The 23,462-nt window shown below is 35.1% G+C and overlaps 1 protein-coding gene across 1 annotated transcript in view; it reads left to right on the top strand.

The window, feature by feature from the left end:
* The window catches only part of FER (FER tyrosine kinase), a 434,848-nt gene that overhangs the window by 107,216 nt on the left and 304,170 nt on the right, over nucleotides 1-23,462 (top strand). The window contains 2 exon segments of the mRNA NM_001003141.1: nucleotides 7,963-8,085; nucleotides 19,612-19,801. Coding sequence (NP_001003141.1) covers nucleotides 7,963-8,085; nucleotides 19,612-19,801 — 313 coding nt within the window.

Raw genomic sequence — 23,462 nt, 5'->3', positions numbered from 1 at the left:
CTAAAAATTTGAACATTAGAGAAATATATGTAAGTATTCATTACATTGGTTTTGGCATTTAGAATAGATCATCCATTTGTGATCTGTGCCAAACCTAAAGCAAGGTAAATGGAGTTACGAACAAGCACATCAGTAGTTTAAGGCAAATTCAAAATAGCAGGTTATTTCAAAATAAGATGAACATTAACATGTCTGCCCAAAGAGAAATATTCGTTAATTTTAGCAAAATGATAAAGAGTTATGGTACTTGAGGAGGGCTCTTGATGGGATCAGCACTGGGTGTTATACTATATGTTGGCAAATTGAATTTAAATAAAAAAAAGAGTTATGGTGTATTTACATCTTCTTTGACTCTGGTTTCTGGTTTGAAATGAGGTCTCTTTATTATAGATTATTATTACTTATCGGTAGGACATAATATTTGAATTCCAAAAGATTGTGTGCAATAGTCTTGTATTCAAAATTAACGCCCAACCTCAAGCCTTGTGTTTCCTAATACATCTTTTTCAAAATTTAAAGTGTTTAGCTTTTATACTGGGATATAAATAAGATTTCTTTTTTTTTTTTTAAATAAGATTTCTTAATTGAAGAATGGTAACTATCTATGTGGAAAAGTAATTCTTTTGGACTTAATGGGATATGAATTAGCAAACTACAGTCTCTGGGCCAATCCAGTTTGCTACTTATTTCTGTGCAGTCTGTGAGCTAAGACTACTGTTTACATTTTTAAAAGTTTTAAAAAAAATCAACAGAAGTACTATATTTTCTGACACAATGATTATATGAAGTTTGAACATCAGAGTACATAAATAAAGTTTTATTTAGCACACAGCCATGCTCATTCATTTACCTCTTGTCTATGGGTCATTTCTTGCTACAATGACAGAGTTGAGCGTTTGTGACAGAGACCATATATGGCATTCCTTTTACTTCCCATTGCTGCTTGGAGCACTTCAGATCGCAGTGAAACTTAGAACTCAATAGCATTTTGAGTGCCACACATATTGCTGTACTACAGGATTTTAATGCTTTATATTATCAGCCCATGCCTATCATGTCAAAACAAAAAAGAGGGAATAGATATTGAACGTTACACTTTTTAAATTTCTAAAAAAATTTAAAAATTTTAATTCCAGTGTAATTAACATGGAAGTGTCATATTCGTTTCAGGTGTAAAATATAGTGACTCAACAATTCTATGTATTACTCAGTGCTTATCAAGATAAGACGCAGTGGAGTGTGGATTATTTTGTTATTGAAATAGATGGCAAACTCCTGTGTTTATTGTGCAGTGGCACTCAGGCTGTGCTAAAACGATACAGTGTACGTTGACATTACCAGTCTAAATACCCATTTCAGTGTCAGAAGGTCACAGGAGAGCACGGGTCAGAAAAATGATAACATTTAAACCGGAATACCTAATCACAGCAGACTTCCTTCAGAAAAAGTACAAAAATGAAGATGCGATTGAAGTAAGTTTCTGGGTGGCTCATTTGTTATCTGAACAGGGAAAGTCATTTACCACTGGTGAATTCATTAGTGTTTTACTGCAGTAACTAAGGAATAGGAAATCTGTCTGGAGAAAATACATTTGCTTATGTCTATTAGCCTTTCAGTGAGAACATTCTCTTCAAGAGTTGAGAAGATTGGGAGGCTACATCATTAGTTTATTAAAAAAAAAAATGATTTCAAGTGGTTTTCCCTGCCTCCTGGTAAGTCAGCAGGTGTGATCCAAACTGCTCAGTTGTTTATTTGAGGAGTCAATGCCAAGTTTGAAGTGACTAAATTACTCTCTACGAATAGTCTACGTGGCTCAAATAACAGAAAAGAAAATAATATTTTCAAAGAGATTGAGAAAACACGAATTTAGTACAAACTGAAGTGGTTATCTCTTAAGGGGTATTCCAACTGATGGTGTTAAAAATGCATGGATCAGAAAGAGACTTAGTTGAGGAAATTTACAAAACTTGTGAAAATGTTAGGTGCTCACACAATATGATTATTCCCTGTATTTTTTTCATCAGCAGGTACTTAATGGAAAAAATATTTGAATATAATCATGTGTTCTTAAACTAATAATGTCAGTAAGGACCTTCATTTGGACTAATGGACTTGACCGTCATCAATTCCATGAATTTTTATCAAAAACTAAAATTGAATATCCCACTTGCCCTATCACATAGGGCTTTGATGAATTGGAATACTAAAGTTTTATTGTGATTTTTTTTTTTTTTTTGGTTTTTTTAAATCATTTTTGAGGTCAGGAGCCAAGACTGAAATTTTTCTAAATAATCAGAATTTCCCTCAACCACTGTTACTGAACACTGAACTCCAAAAGCTTTGGAAAAACTAGCTTGTGCTAAAGACTTAAATATTTTCCTAATGAATTCAACCTAAAATTACAAGATAGTACACTGCTTATATGCAGGGTTTATACTGTAGTAAAGTCATGTAGATGACAACTACTGTTACTTGAATCCTAGGTAATATCAGGCTATTGTATATACTTGCTGTGCCATCAAACATTGAAACATGAAGCAAGATTACCATTCCCACCAAATTTGTAGCTGATGTATTTTCTAAGTTCAAACTACGTTTGTAGCAGTGAATTTTGGACCTCTGCAAATACTTTGGCATTTCAAAAATCCATTCAACTGTGTAAGGAGCTCCCACCTAACCCTCAGGAGCAGTGAGTCTGCAATGTAATGACATGCTAAAAAGCATGCAATATAATTTTATAAATGTCTTCTAAGCAGTAAATATACTCAATTAGATTCATTTGCTTATGGCCGTTATTTATATTTGGCAGTACCCACCTGTATGAAAAGATCCTTTCAAAGATGAAATACATGAAATCTCATTATGTATCGGCTTTAACAAAAATTTATAATTGCTCTTGATGATGAGCACTAACTTTGAACCCTACTGAAGGGAAAAATTATTAACTTAAAAAGATTTCTATCCTTCCCATTAATACACCGGTGTTACAATGAATCGTTCCTAGTTATTATTATATTTTTGGTTTTTTTTTTAAAGATTTTATTTATTTATTCATGAGACACAGAGAAAGAGAGAGGGGCAGAGACACAGGCAGAGGGAGAAGCAGGCTCCCTGCAGGGAGCCCGATGCGGGACTCGATCCTGGGACTCCAGGATAATGCCCTGGGCTGAAGGCAGGTGCTAAACCGCTGAGCCACCGAGGCTGCCCTATTTTTGGTTTTTCAATAAAATATTTGTATTTGTTTTCTCTTTTGTTGTATTAATACCTACATAATATCCTTGATTTTGCTTCTTGGTGGCAAAGCCTAAAATATTTATTTTCCAGACCTTTACAGATAATGTTTGATGACTCCTGTTGTAGGGAATGACACCAATTTAACCCATTAGACTGAATCAACTTTGTCAATCAGTGGGATGATAAATAATGCAATACTCTTCCATTTTAAGCAGGACTGTGGTTTTTTCAAATTTGCTTTTTGCTGTTCTCATTTATAGTCTTAGCTTAAGTTTGATGTTTGGTTGATCATGTACTACAATTATGTTAGATTATATTAGGGGAATACTTTTTGAATGAGTGACTCGGAAAGATTTAGAAATCTGTAAAATATTAGAAGGCAGGTGACATGTTAAAAAGATATTTTGATAAGGGACACAAAGAAATCACATGGAAGAAGGCAGATGGATTTGTTGGTTGGGGTGGATTAGGTTTTGTGTTAGGATATAAATATACTTAATAGGAACTCTTAACTGGTTGACTTAGGAGCTGTCTTCTGTTTAATCATGAGAAAAGCTAATAAAAATTTGTGTCATGGTATAGAAGATCATCCATAAATTGCTATGCTGCTGCAATAATATTTTAAGAGAGATTATAAGAAAAGTTTTATTTTTTCAATTTATGTTGCTGTAATAGAGAAAAAGAGATACCAGAAAAATTACCTCAGGCATTGTAACCCTTTTCTATTTATTTATTTTTTAAATTAACCAAAATGTCATGACGAATGTGACAGTATTGCAAGTTTATAATATATAATTTTTTAGGAAGTTAGTTCTCTTACAAGAGTGCTGTAAGATTTAGATAATGATGTCCAATGGTTTGAGGATAGAAAAGTCATTGTATGAGTACTGACAACTTGTTACTATCTATAATTGTTTTTGTTTTTTGTACCTTTAAGTAACATTAAGTCTTTAAAAAAATCCAACTAATGTTTGCAGAGGATAAAATCTTACAAAAGGGTGTACAGTGAAAATCAAAGCTCTTCTTTTTATAGACCCCATTTCTACCTTCTGGTGGTAATTGGTAAAAAAAGTTCATGTTTCTTTCCAGAATCTATATACAAGCATAGGCACGTATGTATGTGTGTGTATGTGTATATATATATATATAAATAAAGAGGGCTTATTTTATGCATACCATTTGCATTATCCTCTTCTCAACATATATGACATATTAATAGTGTACAGTGTTTTAATGCTTACATGTAATAACATTTCCTTAATGCAGTTATTTATATATGGGCATTTATTTTCAGTTTCTTCCTATTACTAGGGGTGGGTACAGGTCTTGTGGAAGGGGTGTGTGTGTGTATGCGTGCACGTGCACATCATCCTTAAGGAAAATTATAGTGACTTAACAAATAGAAAAGTGAATGCAGAGTCTGGGAAGAGATCTTGCAAGTGTAGTGCTTGAAGGTTAAGTGTCATTAGTATCACAGTGAGTTCACCTTGGTTATTCTGATTACAAGCGATGCTTCAATAAATATTTTTGTGTTTATTTTTTTTTTTTTTTTTTTTTTTTTTTTTTTTTTTTTTTAATTTTTATTTATTTATGATAGTCACAGAGAGAGAGAGGCAGAGACATAGGCAGAGGGAGAAGCAAAGCAGGCTCCATGCACCGGGAGCCTGATGTGGGATTCGATCCTGGGTCTCCAGGATCGCGCCCTGGGCCAAAGGCAGGCGCCAAACTGCTGCGCCACCCAGGGATCCCTATTTTTGTGTTTATATATATGCTTTAACAAGTGTGTGTGTGTACACACACACACACACACACACACACACACACACACCAGATAAATTTTATGAGGTGAAACTACTAAACAGAGGTTATTAGTTGTTAAGGTCATGGACTCAGGATCTAAGCTGCCTGGGCTTTAATGTGTCTTCCCACCTACCAGCTTGGTGACCTTGGACAAGATCCTTAATCCTTAATCTCTATGCCTCAATTCTTCATATGTAAATGGAGATAATATTGTTATAAGAATGTTATGGATTTAAGTACTTTAAACTGGTTAGCATTCAGGAAATGTTAAGTATTTATGTCGGTTTCGTAAGTTTTTTTTTTAAGGTAGTCTCATGACATTTAACTGTTTTGGATCAAACTGTTTAAAGTGCAACATATTTAATTTAAAAATGTAAAGAATAAGCCATTTGAACTGTTACTATTATATTTATGGGCAAACATATGTAACCATGATGGCATGGTGAATAGTGCTTTGAAATTTGCAAACTACCCTAACATGTATTATGTCATCTATACATAAACTGTAATTACTAGAATGTTTTCCTCTTCACTGGCTCCATCCCTCTCCAGGTTTTTTTTAAGGAATACTGGTAAAGAAGGGAAAATACTTTCCCCACAGGATTCCATTCTTCTAAATCATTGGTCTTTTCCACTTTGAATTTACTACCAAGAATCTTTAGGGATTTAGAAATATTAAGAAGTTTTGACTTTAAAACTTTTTTTTTTTTTTTTTTTAAAGCCAGGGTGCTGCCTCACAGTTTAGGAGGACCATGTATTTATTTTGTACAGTGAGAAGAATTAAGCAACTGTGGAAAGGAAGCAGTAGTAGTCAAAGAGAATAGAGAAGGAGGGCAAAAGTTGATGTTTCTTCTACTAGAATGTAAGTTTCCTGAGGCCACAGTTGGTTCTTGTTATCCCCTAACAACAGCAGAATGCCAGATACAAGGTATGTGCTTAGCAAACAGTTGTTTAAATGAATGAATGAAGAATTGAGAAGAGGTCAAGGGAAGATTGAGCAGAGGGAGGAGAGAATGAGAGAAGGCATAGGAGAGAAGTCAAAGAACAGAGGAGTGAAAAGTTGTCAAGAGAAGGAAAGAGCTTTCTCTCAAATTCAGCTTTTATGTAATATGGCCAAGGCAATACGGAGAAACTGGTTTTTACTCAGTTGCCTCCAGACTAGGGTGACAGAAAGTAGTTGGGACAGGTCCTGAGGTAGTGTCCTGTGATCTGGACTTTCATGAGATGGTGTAACAGGCAAGCCTTATGTGTAAGTGCTGTTTACCTGCTTATGTATAGTTTAGTAGGTAACTTGAAACCAGAGGTTGAAATGTAGCTTTCTTGAGAATGTTCTCTAATTTTAACATAGTAATTTTTTAAAAAAAAATCTGGTGCTAAGTGTAAGTCTCACAACCCTGAGATAACTACCTGAGCTGAAACCAACAGTTGGGATCCCTGGGTGGCGCAGCGGTTTGGCGCCTGCCTTTGGCCCAGGGCGCGATCCTGGAGACCCGGGATCGAATCCCACGTTGGGCTCCCGGTGCATGGAGCCTGCTTCTCACTCTGCCTGTGTCTCTGCCTCTCTCTCTCTCTCTCTCTGTGACTATCATAAATAAATAAAAATTAAAAAAAAACCAAAACCAACAGCCACTCCGGTGCCCCATTCTAAGAAGGCTTTTGCTTCTACTTTGCACTGCAAATATTTCTTCATAGTTCAACGCTTGTTTCTGACTTTCTTTATCATCTCTTTAACTTCCAATGAATTTAAACTTTCATAGAGTTGGATTATTTAATATTTACTTTTGTATATTTTGGGTTTCATATATTGCTTTAAGAGGCTGAAGATAGGGGATCCCTAGGTGGCTCAGCGGTTTAGCGCCTGCCTTCAGCCCAGAGCATGATCCTGGAGTCCCAGGATTGAGTCCTGCATCGGGCTCCCTGCAGGGAGCTTGCTTCTCCCTCTGCCTGTGTCTCTGCCTCTCTCTCTCTTTCTCTCTCTCTCCCTCTCTGTGTCTCTCATAAATAAATAAATAAAATCTTAAAAAAAAAGAGGCTGAAGATAAAAATTTTAGTGTGATATGATAGTTGTGTGTGTTTTTGTGGCAGGAGTATTTCTACTCAGGACCACGTGCATTTAATGCAGCCCAAAATTATCTATAAGTACATAATTAATTTTATGTATTTAATTGTTGATATCTATATGTAAAATATCTGTAAAGCATCATTACACTATATGAAAAGAGAAATAGCTTACTATCCACTTAAATTGCCATTCAACTAAGCCTCACTTTCTTTTCTTTAAAATATTGGTATTGGTTGTTGTGAGAATTAAATGAGATAATCCCTGCAAATAATACTAGATACCATTTACTCAGTACCTACTAAGTACTAGTCATTATATATACATTAGTTTATATGATCCTCAAAGTACTGCTTTGAAGCAGGTGCTACTGCACTCAAATTACAAGTGAGAAAATATATTTAAAATGAGCTTATGCAGCTTGCCCAGCATCTCATAGAAAGTGGCAAAGCCAAAATGTAAATACACGTTTATCTGAAAACAAAAACCATAGTCTTTTCACTATACATTCTTCCTGGGACAGTACAGCTATTTATTTGCTTAAATCCTTTCTTCTTTTTAAATTTTCTGTTTGTCTTTTTCTATTTGATGACTAAGACTCTCAGACTGCCCTGAAGCACTACCTGTGATTATTGAAATATTCTTCTCTGCACTGTCCAGCAGGATGGCCACTTGCCACATGTATCTGTTTAGCAGTTGAAATGTGGTTAATGCAACCAAGGAACTGAAGTTTTACTTTATTTTAAATTAAATTACACGTGGCTACCATTTTGGACATCACTGCGTTAGATGTCTGAATGCTCAGGTTTTGTGCATAAGGTGAGTGTAACTAATGTATTGATTGATAATGAGGAAACTGTTCATTCTAGGTTGAAAACTTTAGCAGAGGAACTTATACAGACACAGCAGATGCTTGTAAACAAGGAGGAGGCTGTCCTGGAGCTAGAGAAGAGAATTGAGGAGTCCTCTAAGACCTGTGAAAAGAAGTCTGAGTGAGTAAAACAAATAATTTGAAGGAAGAAAGTTTAATTGATAGAATTTTACAGAATACTTCAGTCGCATGTTATCATGGATGTAAAATTTCTAGAAGCTAAATTTTCATTTTAAGTGTAAAATGTGGTATCGTTGAGTTGCTCTTTAGGACTCTGGAAAAGCGATCTGGGTTTTTTTTTTTTGTCAGTTTAGTGTACTGATCACGTCTCAGTGTTTTAACAGTTTGAACCACTTTCTGAAAAATCCTGTTAGAAGTTGTGTTTATTCCCCTCATCAGTGTCCACTAGGTTTGCTGTGCATTCCTTGTTCAGAAAGTGGCAGATCAGTGTTAATCCAGAAATTGGCCTCTGTGTTAGAAGGAAGCAAACACGCTTATTAGGAAATCCCAATCTTCTTCAGTTCTAAAAATCCCTAAGATTTGCTGTGCTGTTTTGTCTTACTATTGTTTTTCTTGCTGGTTTGTGGATCTGTAAGTGTCCTGTTGGATCCTCCTACTGTACTGGTATGGGGATACTATTGTTTTCACTGATTTTACTAATTATGTATTCTGCTGTTTTTTTTTTTTAATGTTTCCATTTTGATCTATAATTTAAAATTCACATTTGGCTTTGGTTATTGTTTGAATCTCCAACAGGAGTAGCTAGTATCGTTTCTCTACTCCTGACTAGAGTGTATAAATTTGTCTTATAACTGGCTTGATTTATCAAGATTCTCAAGGACTGGCTTGATTTATCAAGATTCTCAAGGAATTGTGATGTGTCAGATTTCTCTGGTCTATACTCATTCTTTCTACATAACTTCTCAGATATTCTCCTCTTCTCTCAAATCTATGATCCTCTCATCTCCTCCATCATAGGTAGCAGATGGACCTTTCTCCATTATAGAAAAAATTAGAATCCTCAGGTGGCAGCTCCCTCATTTCTTGTGACTAGATATCCACATCTACTGCGTTTGTACCCATCTTCTGTACTTCTATTTCTTGGGCCTATTTTTTTGTATCTTGTCATTCCTACTTTATCACAAATTTTACATTATTTTTTATATTATGTTCACCCTTTCTTCTCAGTTGGGTCCAGTGCTCACTTTTTATTTTATTTTTTTAAAGGTTTTATTTATTTATTTGAGAGAGTGAGGGAGCATGAGAAAAAGGGGAAGAGGAAGAGGAAAAGGGAGAGGCAGGCTCCCTTCTGAGCAGAGAGCCCAACGTGGGGCTCCATTCCAGGACCCTGAAATCATGACCTGAGCCGAAGGCAGATGCTAAACTGATCACTCTTAGTATTACTTATTTCAGTGAATGGCAACACCATCTATTCTATTATACAAATCAGAATATTAGAGTTCTACCTCTCCCACTTATACTGTGACTCTTATTATAACTTGGCATTAAATATTATATTGTAATCAGTGAGCTTTTTAAAGATGAGAACAGGAAAATCTGAGTTGATCTGGGCGTTCGTTTAATCTGGAAAATTTCAATATTGCATCAACAGAAGATTCTATTTGCATTATAAAAATAAAATTTATCAACCATTGCACATATGATATTCAAAACAAGAATTATGGGATCCCTGGGTGGCGCAGCGGTTTGGCGCCTGCCTTTGTCCCAGGGCGCGATCCTGGAGACCCGGGATCGAATCCCACATCAGGCTCCCAGTGCATGGAGCCTGCTTCTCCCTCTGCCTGTGTCTCTGCCTCTCTCTCTCTCTGTGACTATCATAAATAAATTAAAAAAAAAAATCAAAACAAGAATTATAAATATATTTTTGTGTTTGGGAATAAGTTCTTCATATGTTTACAGATGACCAGGTAGTTGTACTTTTTACAGTTTTGTAAATGCATACATTATAAATGACCCCTGTTTTAAAATGCGTAGTGAGTATGAAGACTGTTAGATGCTGACCCTCTTTCTAGCATGTCTGACCATACACTGTTGGAGGAAACAGTGTTATTTTTAAGTGTTATCTTAATCTAGAAATTGTGAGATTCTTTGATTGTTTTTTTTTTGCTATATTTTCTTGACTCACATCTTTGACTCTTTCTTCATCTGTGTAATGAATGTGATCCACTCTCCTCCACTTATTTGTATTTATTAGGAAGTGAGAATGGGTGTATAGGAGTTGGGGCTTAACAGGTAGTAGATATGTGGGAAATAACTTATATTGAGTTCTTACTCTCTTCCACATGTTACACAAGATGTATGTACGTTATCACATTGAATGCTGTCTTCACTATGCCTGTATTTTACCTTTATGACTTAGAGAATTAAAAAAAATTATAATTACATACCTAGGCAGTGGTGGAAAATGCATGAGTTCCTGGCTCCACAGCATATGTCTCTTTGATCACAGCATCAGCTTGATCTTGTTAAATAGTGTTCTTATGAGAATAAGTTAGAAGGGATAAGTATGTCAAGCAGTTCAGGGGCTGAGTCCTATTTAACTCAAATTTTGTTAGCCCATATTATTCTGATATTTTTATTGTTAGCTTTGTGGCATAATCTTGAAAATGTTAAGTACATTTATATAACTATAAGCAGTCATTGTGAAATCTCAGTAATTTAGATGCTAGTAGAGTTGAAGTTTGTCTTTCCCTTATATGTTAAAATATTTTGTGAAGCAACCTGAAGCAACCTTTCATTTCTAGTGAAAATGTTTGCATTTCAGTTTCTTAAGAATTCATAAACATTTCCTTTTTGTGTGTGTGTATGTATGTGAATCTACATACAAATCTACATATAAATTTAAATACAGATATAATTAAAAGCTTTTTCAATCTAGTTTTAGAAATAGATTACATTTTTTTTTTACGAGGCAGTACTTTATTAGCTTCATGTACTGTTAATTGGAAGTAATTAAACAATAAAACAGAATTATAGTTCTTCACAAATGCTAAAAGTATTCTATAAGTCAGATATTTATATTCTTAAATTATTGCAATTCTACTGAATTTTTGCCTAACAGAAGACATTATTGGTTCTGTTGAATTATAATAGGGAACTAAAGTTAAAACCTTTACATTTGAGTTTAACATAAATGTCTTTAAAACATTTTATGGTTACAGGGAAAAAATAAATTCTATGACAAATCATTTGATAGCTTTGATTCCTATAATTGAATAATCTAAAATGAAAAATAAACTTAAAGAATGGTTTTTATGTGACATTAAATTCACACTAACAAGTAGAGTTTTAGCTTATATAAATAATGCAGTCTCAGTTGAAATGTAGCTATTGTAGAATTATATTTAAAAAAAAATTAGAGTAAAAGCAATAAAACCAGCCACTTGAAATGGTATAATTTTAATACAATGCAAAATGTCACTCTAGTATACATAACTTTACTCATTACTTCTAAAGCATATTTATTCAAATGGAAATAATATCAATCTTCTCCTGATTTATGATCCTTGTCTACTGTATTAGAAAATAGTTTATGGGAGAGTATACCAAGCATATGTTATTTATGACTCGGTGGCATGAAGAGCAAGTAATATTACTATTGGTTTTAATGTTTGGCTTGACTTCCAAAAAGTGAACGATTATTCAATTTTGTGTTTTATGCCATTATCACCTAATACTTAAAAATACTTTATATGTTATAAAATCAAAACTCAGCGCCATGCAAAATCTTGAGATCATTTGATTTAACCCCGGTCTTTCAAATTGTGTATCATCTGAGGCCCTGAAATTTTAAGAGACTTGTAAAATCACCTCTGGCTTATAGTTAATTAAGACTTGAAAGAAAAAAAAAAAAAGACTTGATCCATCTAGGGTATTCTAATCTGCAAATTCAGGGATCTTTTATTTTTGTCTCAAGATTTGAAAATTATGTGTATTTCAGAAAATAGTCCTGCCTACATAAGGGATTCATTCGATAATACTTATTGCATGTCTGCTAGGCACTGTGAATACAATGAAAGGTAAGATATATATCATCCCATGTCTCATGACGCTTACACTTTCTCGGAGTAGACTAATACAAATAAGAAATGAACAATTATGATAATTGTTATCAGATAAGTTCAGATAGAAGAATAATAGAGGAGCACCTACTTACGATAGGTAGTCAGGGGTCTCCTAGAAAGTGGCATTTTTGCTAGGGCAACAGAAGTTGCCCTCCATGTGAAGAATGCATGGAAAGAGTAGTCAGTGATAGGGAGTAAGTTGCACGTGCAAAGACCATGATCCCATTCACGTTTTAAATTTATTTATTGGGATGCCTGGGTGGCTCAGTGGTTGAGCGTTTGTCTGCCTTTGGCTCAGGGCATGATCCCGGAGCAGAGATCGAGTCCCACGTCGGGCTCCCTGCATGGAGCCTGCTTTTCCCTCTGCCTATGTCTCTGCCTCTCTCTCTGTGTCTCTCATGAATAAATAAATAAAGTCTTAAAAATTAATTAATTTATGGCTTCCAATATATCTTGTATTATACAGTTGTTCATTTTTCTATAATTTTCTTCTTACTGTAGTATGTATAGCTTGTTTACTCAATGGTATTATAAACATAAAATAATTGAATAATATGTGGTATAGTGATTATAGCAATACTTTTAAAAAATTAACTATTGAACAAAAGCAAGATGTTAATGTAAGTGAAATTTTATCATTATGTATAAAACTCCATGAGATTAATTAGAAGAAGCTAATGTTGCTTATTAATTTCATGATCAGACATGTTGATTAAAAAAGCTAGGACTAGAACCTTGCAACAGGACATATTATTGCTCCTAGGAAATCTTATTGTTCTTCAAAACCACTAAACTAAAAACCAGGAAATGTATATTTTTACTTAATTCCTGGTATTAGGATAGTGTCTCAGAATGACTAAGTGATTGCCAATATGATACAGTACAATAGATATTTTAGAACTCCTGAAGGAGAATAAAAAAGGACTATCCCTAAAACAGAGTATTTAGGAACCCAAGACATGTATTATTAAAACCTTCTTTCACCTGAGGAAGCATGATGCTGCAGTAATGATATGCATTTTTTAAAAAAGATTTTATTTATTTAATCATGAAAAACACACACAGAGAGAGAGAGAGGCACAGGCAGAGGGAGAAGCAGGCTCCATGCAGGGAGCCCAATGTGGGACTTGATCCTGGGTCTCCAGATCATGCCCTGTGCGGAAGGCGGCGCTAAACTGCTGAGCCACCGGGGCTGCCCTGATATGCATTTTTTTTTTAAATATTTATTTATTTATGATAGTCACAGAGAGAGAGAGAGAGAGGCAGAGACATAGGCAGAGGGAGAAGCAGGCTCCATGCACCGGGAGCCCGACGTGGGATTCGATCCCGGGTCTCCAGGATCCTGCCCTGGGCCAAAGGCAGGCGCTAAACCACTGCGCCACCCAGGGATCCCTGCATTTTTAATTAAATTTTTCATTTTCAGACAATTATGGATTGACATATAGTTGTAGGAATCAATACAGAGAGATTCCCAGGTACCCTAAACTCAGTTCTCCCCAATGGTAGCATCTTGGAAAACTACAACATAATACTATAATCCAGATATTAACATTGATGCAGTAATGGTACAGAACATTTCCAACATCGCAAGGATCCCTCATGTTGCGTTTTTATAGCTGCACTGCCTTCCATCTCACACCCTTAACTCCTGGCAACTTTTAATCTATCCTTCATTTCTACAGTTTTGTTTTTCCAAGAGAGAATGTTGTGTAAATGGAGTCACAGTGTATGCAGTCTCTTGAGATTGGCTTTTTACATTCATCATAATCCACCCAGGTACTCTCATTCCTTTTTATTAAGTAGCATTCCATGGTATATGTGTGTTAGTTTCCTAGGGCTGCCAGAACAACGGACTGTAAGCCTGGTGGCTTAAAATACAGATTTATTCTCTCATAGTTCTGGAGGCCAAAAGTCTGAAATGAAGTGCGGCAGTGGCAGGTTGGTTTTTTCTGATGGCTCTGAGAGCAAAATTGAAGGGGAGCTTGAGGGACCTTCCAGATAACCCCTGTCCTGACTCATGCATATCTTCCCCCTTATCATTATCCCCAACCAGAATGTTACATCTGTTACAACCGTTGAACTTAACAGTGATACCTCTTTATCGCCTAAAGTTTTACTTTAAATTACATTCTATTCTGCATTCATTCTGGTTGGCTCAGGTCATGATCTCAGGGTCCTGGGATCGAGCCCCATGTCAGGCCCTGTGCTCCCAGCAGGGAGCAGGGAGTTAGCTTGAGGTTTGAGGTTTTCTCTCTCCTCCTCCCTCTACTCCTCCCCCCACTTCACCCCAGTTCACACATTCAGTGCTCTCTCAAAAAAAAAAAAATCTTTAAAACTTTACATTTACAAAAAAATGAATTACATTTCACTCTTGTACATTTTGTGGGTTTGAGCAATGCATAATGATGTGCGTCCATCATTATGGTATCATATAGAGTAATTTTTGCTAAAAATCCTCCATACTCCAGTTACTTATCCTGCCCCCATCCATCCTCAACTGTTGTCAACTGCTAATCTTTTTATTATCCCTATAGCTTGCCTTTTCCAGAATGCCATGTATTTAGAAGTAGACATGATGTAGCCGTTTCACATTGGCTTCATTCGCTTAATACACAGAGAAATTTCCTCCATGTCTTTTTGTGGCACGGTAGCTCATTTGAGCACTGAATAACGTTGCATTGTCTGGATGAACCACGGTTTATCCATCCACCTACTAACAGACATCGTGGTTGCTTCCAAGTTTTGGCTATTATGAATGAAGCTATTATATAAAACATCTGTGTGAAGGCTTTTGTGTGGACATAAATCTCTAATTCCTTTGACTAAATACTAAGGAGTGTGATTGCTTGATCTTATGGTCAGAGTATTTTTAGTTTTGTGAGTAACTGCCAAACTGCCTTTTAAAGTGGCTGCACCATATTGTATTCCGACCAGCAGTGAATGAAAGCTCCTGTTGCTGCACATCCTTGCCAGCATTTGATGTTGTCAGCATTTTGGAGTTTGGCCATCGCATAAGTGTGTAGTGGTAGCTCATTGTTTTAATTTGCACTTCACTGAGGACCTATGATGGGGAGCATCTTTCCATGTACTTATTTTCCATCAGTATATCTCCGTTGGTGAAATGTCTGTTAAGGTCTTTGACTGTTTGTAAATTCAGTTATTTGTTTTCTTATTGTTGACATTTAAGAGATCTTTGTATATTTTGGATAACAGTTCTTTATCAGATACGTGTTTTTCATCATTTTCTCCCAGTCTATGGCTTATCTTATTGTTCTCCTGACATTGTCTTTCAGAGACCAAAAGTTTTTAATTTTGGTGAAGTCCAGTGTATCAAATATTTATTTCACAGATTGTGCCTTTGGTGTTATCTAAAAAGCTATCGTACCCAAGGTCATCTAGGTTTTCTCCTATATATCCCCTAGGAGTTTTATAGTTTATGTCTTCTTTTAGGTCTATGATCCATTTTGAGTTAAGTTTTATGAATGGTATAAGGTCTGGTTTTTTATTCATTTTTTTGCATTTGGGTGTCCACTTGTGCTTGTACCATTTGTTGAAAATAGTAACTTTTCTCCTTTATATTGATCATTTTGGAATACCCCATTTATTATCTGGAGTAAAATAAAGGTGAAATAGTAGTAATATTGAGACTGTAAATGCCATGAGATGTCATGTTTAAAAATAGAGCTTTTTTTTCTCTAAACTGAATCTAATATATAGGACTTCAAAGATTTTAATTTATTAATTTATTATTCTTGTTGAACTATAGTTGGTATACAATATCCTATTAGTTTCATGTGTAAAAAACGTAGTGATTCAGCACTTGTATACATTGCAGAATGAGCACTATGATAAATCTAGTTACTGTCACCAACAAAATTATTATGATACTATTGACTAATATTTCCTGTGCTGTATTTTACATCTTTGTGACTTATTTGCTTTATAACCAGAAGTTTGTACCTCTTAACTCATTTTGCAAATTTTGCCCATCCTACTAACCCTCTCTCCTCTGGCAACCACTTGTTTGTTCTCTGTATTATCAAAGTTTTTGTTTTGTTTTGTTTGTTTTGTTTTTTAGAGTCTACATATAATTGAAATCATATGGTATTTGTTTTTCTCTGTCTGACTTATTTTACTTAGCATAACACCCTCTAGGTCCATCCATATTGTCACAAGTGGCAAGATTTCATTCTTTGCTTATGGCTGAATAATATTTCATTGTGGATTTATATATTTAAATATATTTATATATAATATATATGAATAATCTGTATCCATACCACACCATACCACATCATCTTCATCCACCCATTATTGATGGACGTTTAGATTGTTTCCATATCTTGGCTTTTTAAAATAATGCTGCAGGGAACATAGGGATGCAGATATCTTTTTGTATTAGTGTTGTTGTTTTCTTTAGGTAAATACCCAGAAACAGAATTGCTGGGCTGTCTGATATTTCTATTTAAGTTGTTGTTTTTTTTTTTTTTTTTTTAATTCTAACTTCCTATGATGGTTTAATCCTTCAAAAAATGTGTTTAGTATTTAATGAAGCTAAAACTAATTTATTTACATCCTTCATGTAATACAGCCTTTTTTTCCCCTGGCTTAATAATACTTCTAACTCTTTAATATTTTTCTCCTAAGTGTATATTCTGGTTGTTATTGGCTACTGCACAACCATATAACAATCCTTCTAGTTCAACTGCTTAAAATGGTACCATCTCTCTTAGGGTTTGTGTTTGTTTTCTTTTCCTGCCATAACAAATTGCAATAGACTGGGTAACTTAAAACAACACAAATTTATTCTCTTATATTTCTGGAGATCAGATGTTGGAAATGAATCTTACGGGTGTAATGGCAAGTTGTTGATGGGGCTAATTTCTTCTGGATACTCTGGGGCCCACAGGGGTCGGGGGGGAGAATCTACTTTTTCTGTTTTTCAGCTTCTAGGTACTTTCCTCATTCCTTGGATCCTGGCCCCACATCACAGTGCCTTTCTTCCCTTTTTGTTCTTGTCACATTGCCTTCTCTAACATAGTCCCCTTTTTCTTCCCTCTTATCAGATGCTTCTATTGGGCTTGCCTGGATCATCTAAAATAACTTCCCCGTTCCAATGTCCTTAAACTCCCTTTTGCTATGTAAGGTAATATATACACAGGTTCTGGAGAGGAGGGTGTAGTCATCTTAGGGGGCCTGCCATATAGTTGAAGAGATAACAAAATGTATGTTTTACTTCCCATAAATGTATTTCTTTGAATTTTGTTCAGATGTTCAGTTAATATTGACTTTTTTTGCAATTATTGTTCCTTATTTGATATTTCATATTTTATTTTGAAGTTTATTAATCATTCCTTTGATTATTGTTTTGCCTTTTTTCCTATTTATGAAATTTATTTACAAAAGGCTAATGGTAGCAGCAATGGTTTTACAGTGTTATTATTTTCAAGTATACTTCTCTAATAATTGGTTCACATTTGTGAAATCATTCACCCTGTTTTTCAGACTCATCCTATGTATGTATACAAATACGTGTTTTTACCATCTTACTTCGTACATTTACTTTGTCATTCCTTGTCCTCTTGTCATGTGATTCTTTGGTGGCTAGGAGGTACAAAGAAGGAACTCCCAAGAAGCTTTAGGTTCATATGGTTGTAATCTTAGCCAGAACCTAGTCCTCATGAATTTATGTCCACAAAAGTGGTTGTTTTAAAAATCTGAAGAGATTTATAGAGAAAAAAAATATGTAACTAACTTAGTATGTAAAAGGACTTACTACCTAATAGGCAAACCAGCATGAATTTGTCAGAAAATCTGTGTGGGTTTAGAACCCAGGTCACAGATGGCTGAATGACGGTGATATAAATGATAATTGCTATTTACTGTATTCTGACTTTATGGTAGGTATTGTGCTAACAGTTTTTCAAGAATTATCTCATTGTATTCAGAACAACCCTGACAGTTTGGTATTATTATCAATTTTTCCGATGTTAAAACTGAAGATGAGAAAAACAGCGTGATTAAGTCATTAAGTTGAATCTGTTCTCGTTCAGTGTAATTACACTCTTTCCATTATGCCTCGATGATTTTACTTGGGAAGTGTTAATGAGCTCTGATGGTATGTATACCCTTCTTCATTACTCTTGCCGTGAACTCCACTGGTTGGAGGGGCTAATCTTTTGAACTGCTAAGTTCTTGTTAAAAATAATCTTAAACGTTAGTTTTACTTTTTCCACATTTCACTCCGTTCTCTACCTGAGTTCCCTTTTTTGTTAGGATACTCACCTGAAACTCACTGCAGTATAATGAGGAGATTATAGCTTTCTTTATAGCATTCACCGAGGTGGCACCCTGCTCAATTTGATTGGAATTGAGTTTTCAAAATATTGATCAACATCATATTTATAAACAAGTCTCTCTTAGTGGGCTCTTTCTGCCTCTGATTACTTATTCAATCAATATTGATCCATTTAGATTCTAATTTAAGAAGGTGACATTTTCTGATCTTATTCTCCAGTTTTGAAGTTTTCCCTTATTGACAGTTTAGTGTCACTTACATTTTAATGACCTGTTTTCAATGGTACATCACACCGTTCTTTAAAATATTAATATGCTGGTCCCCTGGGTGGCTCCGTGGTTGAGTGCCTGGCAGGGTCCTGGGATTGAGTCCCACATCAGGTTCCTTGCAGGGAGTCTGATTCTCCCTCTGCCTGTGTCGCTGCCTCTCTCTCTGTGTCTCTCATGAATAAATAAATAAAATCCTAAAAAAAAATATTAATATGCCATGTATGACAGTGTTTCCAGAAGGTATTCCTTGCCACCACTACCTTTTTCTTGTGGGTGAATTTGAAATAGTTTGAAATTCCCTTTAGGGCAGATTTCAGGGGTTCATAGGTCACAATAAAAGAACATGTGGCCTATGCAGTTCTCAAAAGAAGAAATGGGGAAGTCACTTATCTTGGTAGCCTTGGTATTGGGAAGATCTGGAGACTTGTGTTCATTTCCTCAGTCACAGCTCAGTCCTCAGTCCTTGTCAGAACAGTTTTCTCCAACTCTAAAAACACACCCCGTGCAATATAAACACAGCTTCGTCCTGGGTTGTCACCTTGATATGATTTATTTTACCCAAGGCACAGGTCTTCCTTCAGCTACATTCCATTTGAGATTTGAAATAAACTGAGATTCTGCTTCAGTCGTATTAATTCCCCTTAGGCGCCACACTTCTCAGCCTAAGTGTCCGTACTCTGTGAGGTAAATGGTTTAGCTGTTGAATAGAATGAATGCCATAGATTACATTAGATTTGAAAGCATCCAGAATTTGGGTTTTGCTTCCAAATATTTTCTTCCATTTTGTTGTTTTTTACCCCTTTCATTTTGTTAATGCTAACATTTAGTAAATATCGTGATGTGCAAGCTGTTTAGTTTTATAATTCTAATGATTCTGAAGGACTGTTACAAAGATGAAAATGAAACAGAAGCATAATGTGCCTATATGGTTTTCTTTAAAGTCTTCATTTTTTAAAGAAGTTGAAATAATTTATGTCTAACGTGTTCTCTTTCAGTATTGTGCTTCTGCTAAGCCAAAAACAGACACTAGAAGAGCTGAAACAGTCAGTCCAGCAGCTGAGATGCACTGAGGCAAAGTTTACAGCACAGAAAGAATTACTAGAGCAAAAAGTACAAGAAAATGAAGGGAAAGAGCCACCTCCAGTAGTGAATTATGAAGAAGATGCACGATCAGTTACATCTATGGTAAGCCAAAAAGTAATCAAAAGAAAAACTTGAAAGAGTACTATTTGGGTAACAAGTGAATACAAAACTTAATTCTTTTGCTATGACAAATTATTAGTCTTGTTAATGTGCAGATCCTATTAAACTTGTCCATAAATGCAAAGTAGGCTTGTCAGTCACCTCAGGTCATCTGGAGAACACTTTCTGGAACCACTTCTAGAGTCAGAGGAAAAAGCTCTTCTCTTGCCTTCAGAACTGAGTGCAAAGACCGTAGTATTTTTCATCCTGGGAGACAGCAGGAAGATAGAGTGTTGTTCTTAAGATAGAAGTAAGAAATAAGGAGAAAGCTATTTATTTTTCCTTCTTAAGTACAATACAATCTTATTTACCTGAGATTGATGATGTGTTTACTATTTGACAATACATTTGATTTTGTTTAAAAGTAGGTTTTTCATATAAATATTCTTAAACTACAATAAACACATTCAATTGCACCATCTAGAAATTCAGCTTCATTTTATGTAGTTTCATTAACTGTTTAGAATGCCTAGTTATAAATACTTTCCTCCCTCTCTTCCTCCCTTCTTTCCTCTTTTCCTTCTTTCTAGCCATTTTAGGTTGGTGGTTCTCACCAAGGCAGTAGTTTTGCCCCCCAGAGGACATCTGGCAATGTCTCCACATATTTTTGGTTGTTACAGTTAGTAGGTGCTATAGCGGTATCTGATGGGTAGAGGCTACTGATGCTTCTAAGCATCCTATGATGCACAGGACAGCCTCTGCCTCACACCCTCAACACAAAAGGATCCAGCCCAAAATATCAGTAGTGCCAAGGTTGAAAAAGCCTTAGCTATGTCCTTGGCTTTTTCTGTGAGTAGCTGAATGTAGTCCATAGATAGAACTATCATAGTTAATGATACTATAGCTGGTATTATCGTCATTTTTAGTTTATGTGGTTCTAAATAGTAAAATTTGATTGTTAAACATATTCCAGTGTCTCTGTAAGAAAGGAGACACTTTTTGTTGTTGCTAATAAAAACATTTGTTTTGCATTTTATACAGAACAATCTGAAGTCTGGATCATGATTTGATAGTTACCCAGGGTTTTACAGACAAGGTGTCCATCCCAGCGTGGTTCTGGGGATTGGAGGTCCACACAAACACAGGCAGGAGTTGTAAGGGAGGTAGAGGGCACAGTGGGAGTGTATTTCACTCCTTTCTTAAAGAAAAGGCAGTAGAGCATTCTGAGTCACTGAAAAACTGTGCAAATGGGGCTTCTAAAAAACAGACACTGATTTCTTGGGGAAGGGGCCAGATAAGGATCTCGATAAATTAAAGGACTTAAAAATGTGATAAATGTGAAAATATGAAATATTTAAATTATTGTGATTATTCCCATATTTGTTATTAATTGAGCCATACTAATCTGTATATTACATTGTTGTGAATTATATTTCCCTTCTCTCTTTTACTGTCCTATCAGATAATAAAGATTTTCCTCTATGTACTAAGGGCCCTTTCTGATTCTTGATAATTATCTGTTATATGCATTCTTTCAGAGGAACTTCTGAAGCTTTTTCTTTTACTTGGGTTTTAAAAACCTTGGCTAGTAAATCTTTGTTCCCTGAGTGTAGTTTATAATACTTCCTTGTCTCCATGTGGGTGTGGAATTGGATACTTCAAAGCTTGATTCAGTGGCGGATAGTTTTAGAACTGACTACCTAATTTATTTTATTTTATTTTATTTTATTTTATTTTATTTTATTTTATTTTATTTTATATTTTATTTTATTTTTTATTTTATTTTATTTTATTTTTTATTTAATCTAATTTAATTTAATTTATTTATTTTAAATATTTTATTTATTTATTCATGAGAGACACAGAGAGAGAAAGAGGCAGAGACACAGCAGAGGGAGAGTGTAGGGAGCCTCATGTGGGACTTGATCCCGGGTCTCCAGGGTTAGGCCCTGGGCTGAAGGCGGTGCTGAACTGCTGAAACACCGGGGCTGTCCCCTAATTTATTTTAATTAATTCTCTGTCACATGACCCATATTGGCATTATTATGACAAAACAAGATACTCAACTCACTGGATGATAGCATATCCTCATTTGGTAACTATGACTATAAACCAGACCTTGAAACTTAAAATATAACAATCAATTCTTACTTCTTTAGGAACTTGCAATCATTTGCAATTTTATCTTTCATAATCATTGAAGACAAAATTTTTAACAAATGAATAAATAATGTTTCATAGAGAACATATAGCCGTTTATGAGAACAAACTGCTTTCTAGCACTTTTAAACTTTCTCTTGTACCCATTATTAAGTGATGGTGAATAACACCCTGGAAGTTTTTACAGAGTGATGCGACTCATTTCATTTTATCCAATTTATTTTAAATAATTGAAATGTTAATCATGAACATATCTCTTCCTTGAGGCAGTGCCTCCAGTAATTCTTTAAGGAATTTACAGTGGAATGCCATAATATATGGAGTTTAAAATAATAAAATAACATTTTAAGAATCAATGGGTCATTAAAAAATCTAGTTGAATATCGAAGAATTGGAAGAACTAAAAATAAAACTATGGTATAATGGAAAATCTTGAAAATTTGGCCTAAATATTATTTAAGAGTAAGAGAGTCCATTAATTAACCCTTTTACAGGATCCTAATTATCGGCAGTGTTAACCAGGACACTTACTCTTACTCTTCAGTGGTGAATGCTTTTGTGGAAGGAGTGCCGTATGGTGCTACAGCCCATCTTAGTGATCTTATAAAATATTATACAATTTTTAAGGTGATTCAATGTGTAATCAGAGTTAAGGTTGTATCGTCAGGTTCTTAGATGTATTAATGTTTATTTTGGCTGTATTATACAGTAAGTATGACAGGCTGTTTATTTAAAGAAATCTAAAAAAATTGTGGAGACAGATAATATAATATATCTCTGTCAGGAGGTCATCCTTTTTTTTTAAAGATTTTATTTATTTATGAGAGACACACAGAAAGAGAGGCAGCAGAGACACAGGCGGAGAGAAACAGGCTCCCTGCAGGGAGCCTGATGTGTGACTCCACCCTGAGACTCCAGAATCTTGCCCTGGCCCAACCACTGAGCCCCTCCCCTCCCCAAGGGTCCCAGGAGAAGTCATCCTTCTTTTTTTTTTTTTTTAAACCTTGGCCTTATTTTGGTCAAAATACCAAGGAGAAAATAATATTAATGAATAGTAAGTATTGCACAGTACTTCTCTATTGTCTGGGCATAAGTATATTTCATTTATTGATTCAAAAAATATTTACTGAGCACCTACAATGTGTCAAGTACATTTCTAAGTGATTGAGATACCTCCGTGAATAAAATTAATAGAAAAAAAAGCCCTCTCTTAGAGATCACAATCTTTAGTGAGTGGCAGTTAATAAATAAGTGGTAAATTATATATTATTACTAGAAAATGATAAATGACAAGAAATAGAAACAGTAGAGTAGAGGGTTGAGTGTCTAGAGGTTGGGACAGAATTTTAAATTCAAGTCAGGATAAGCATCATTGGGAAGTTGACATTTGAACAAAGACTGGTAATGGAGCTATTAAATCCCTTAACTTCGGGAAAGAACATTTCAGAGGGTACACCTGTTGCAGAGGCTATTATGCAGGAGGATGTTGGACTATTCAAGGGGT

This window comes from Canis lupus, chromosome 3, assembly GCF_011100685.1.
Source record: "Canis lupus familiaris isolate Mischka breed German Shepherd chromosome 3, alternate assembly UU_Cfam_GSD_1.0, whole genome shotgun sequence".
Lineage (NCBI taxonomy): Eukaryota > Metazoa > Chordata > Mammalia > Carnivora > Canidae > Canis > Canis lupus.
The sequence above is the reverse complement of the archived record's forward strand: the minus strand, read 5'-3'. Positions and strand labels throughout refer to the sequence as shown.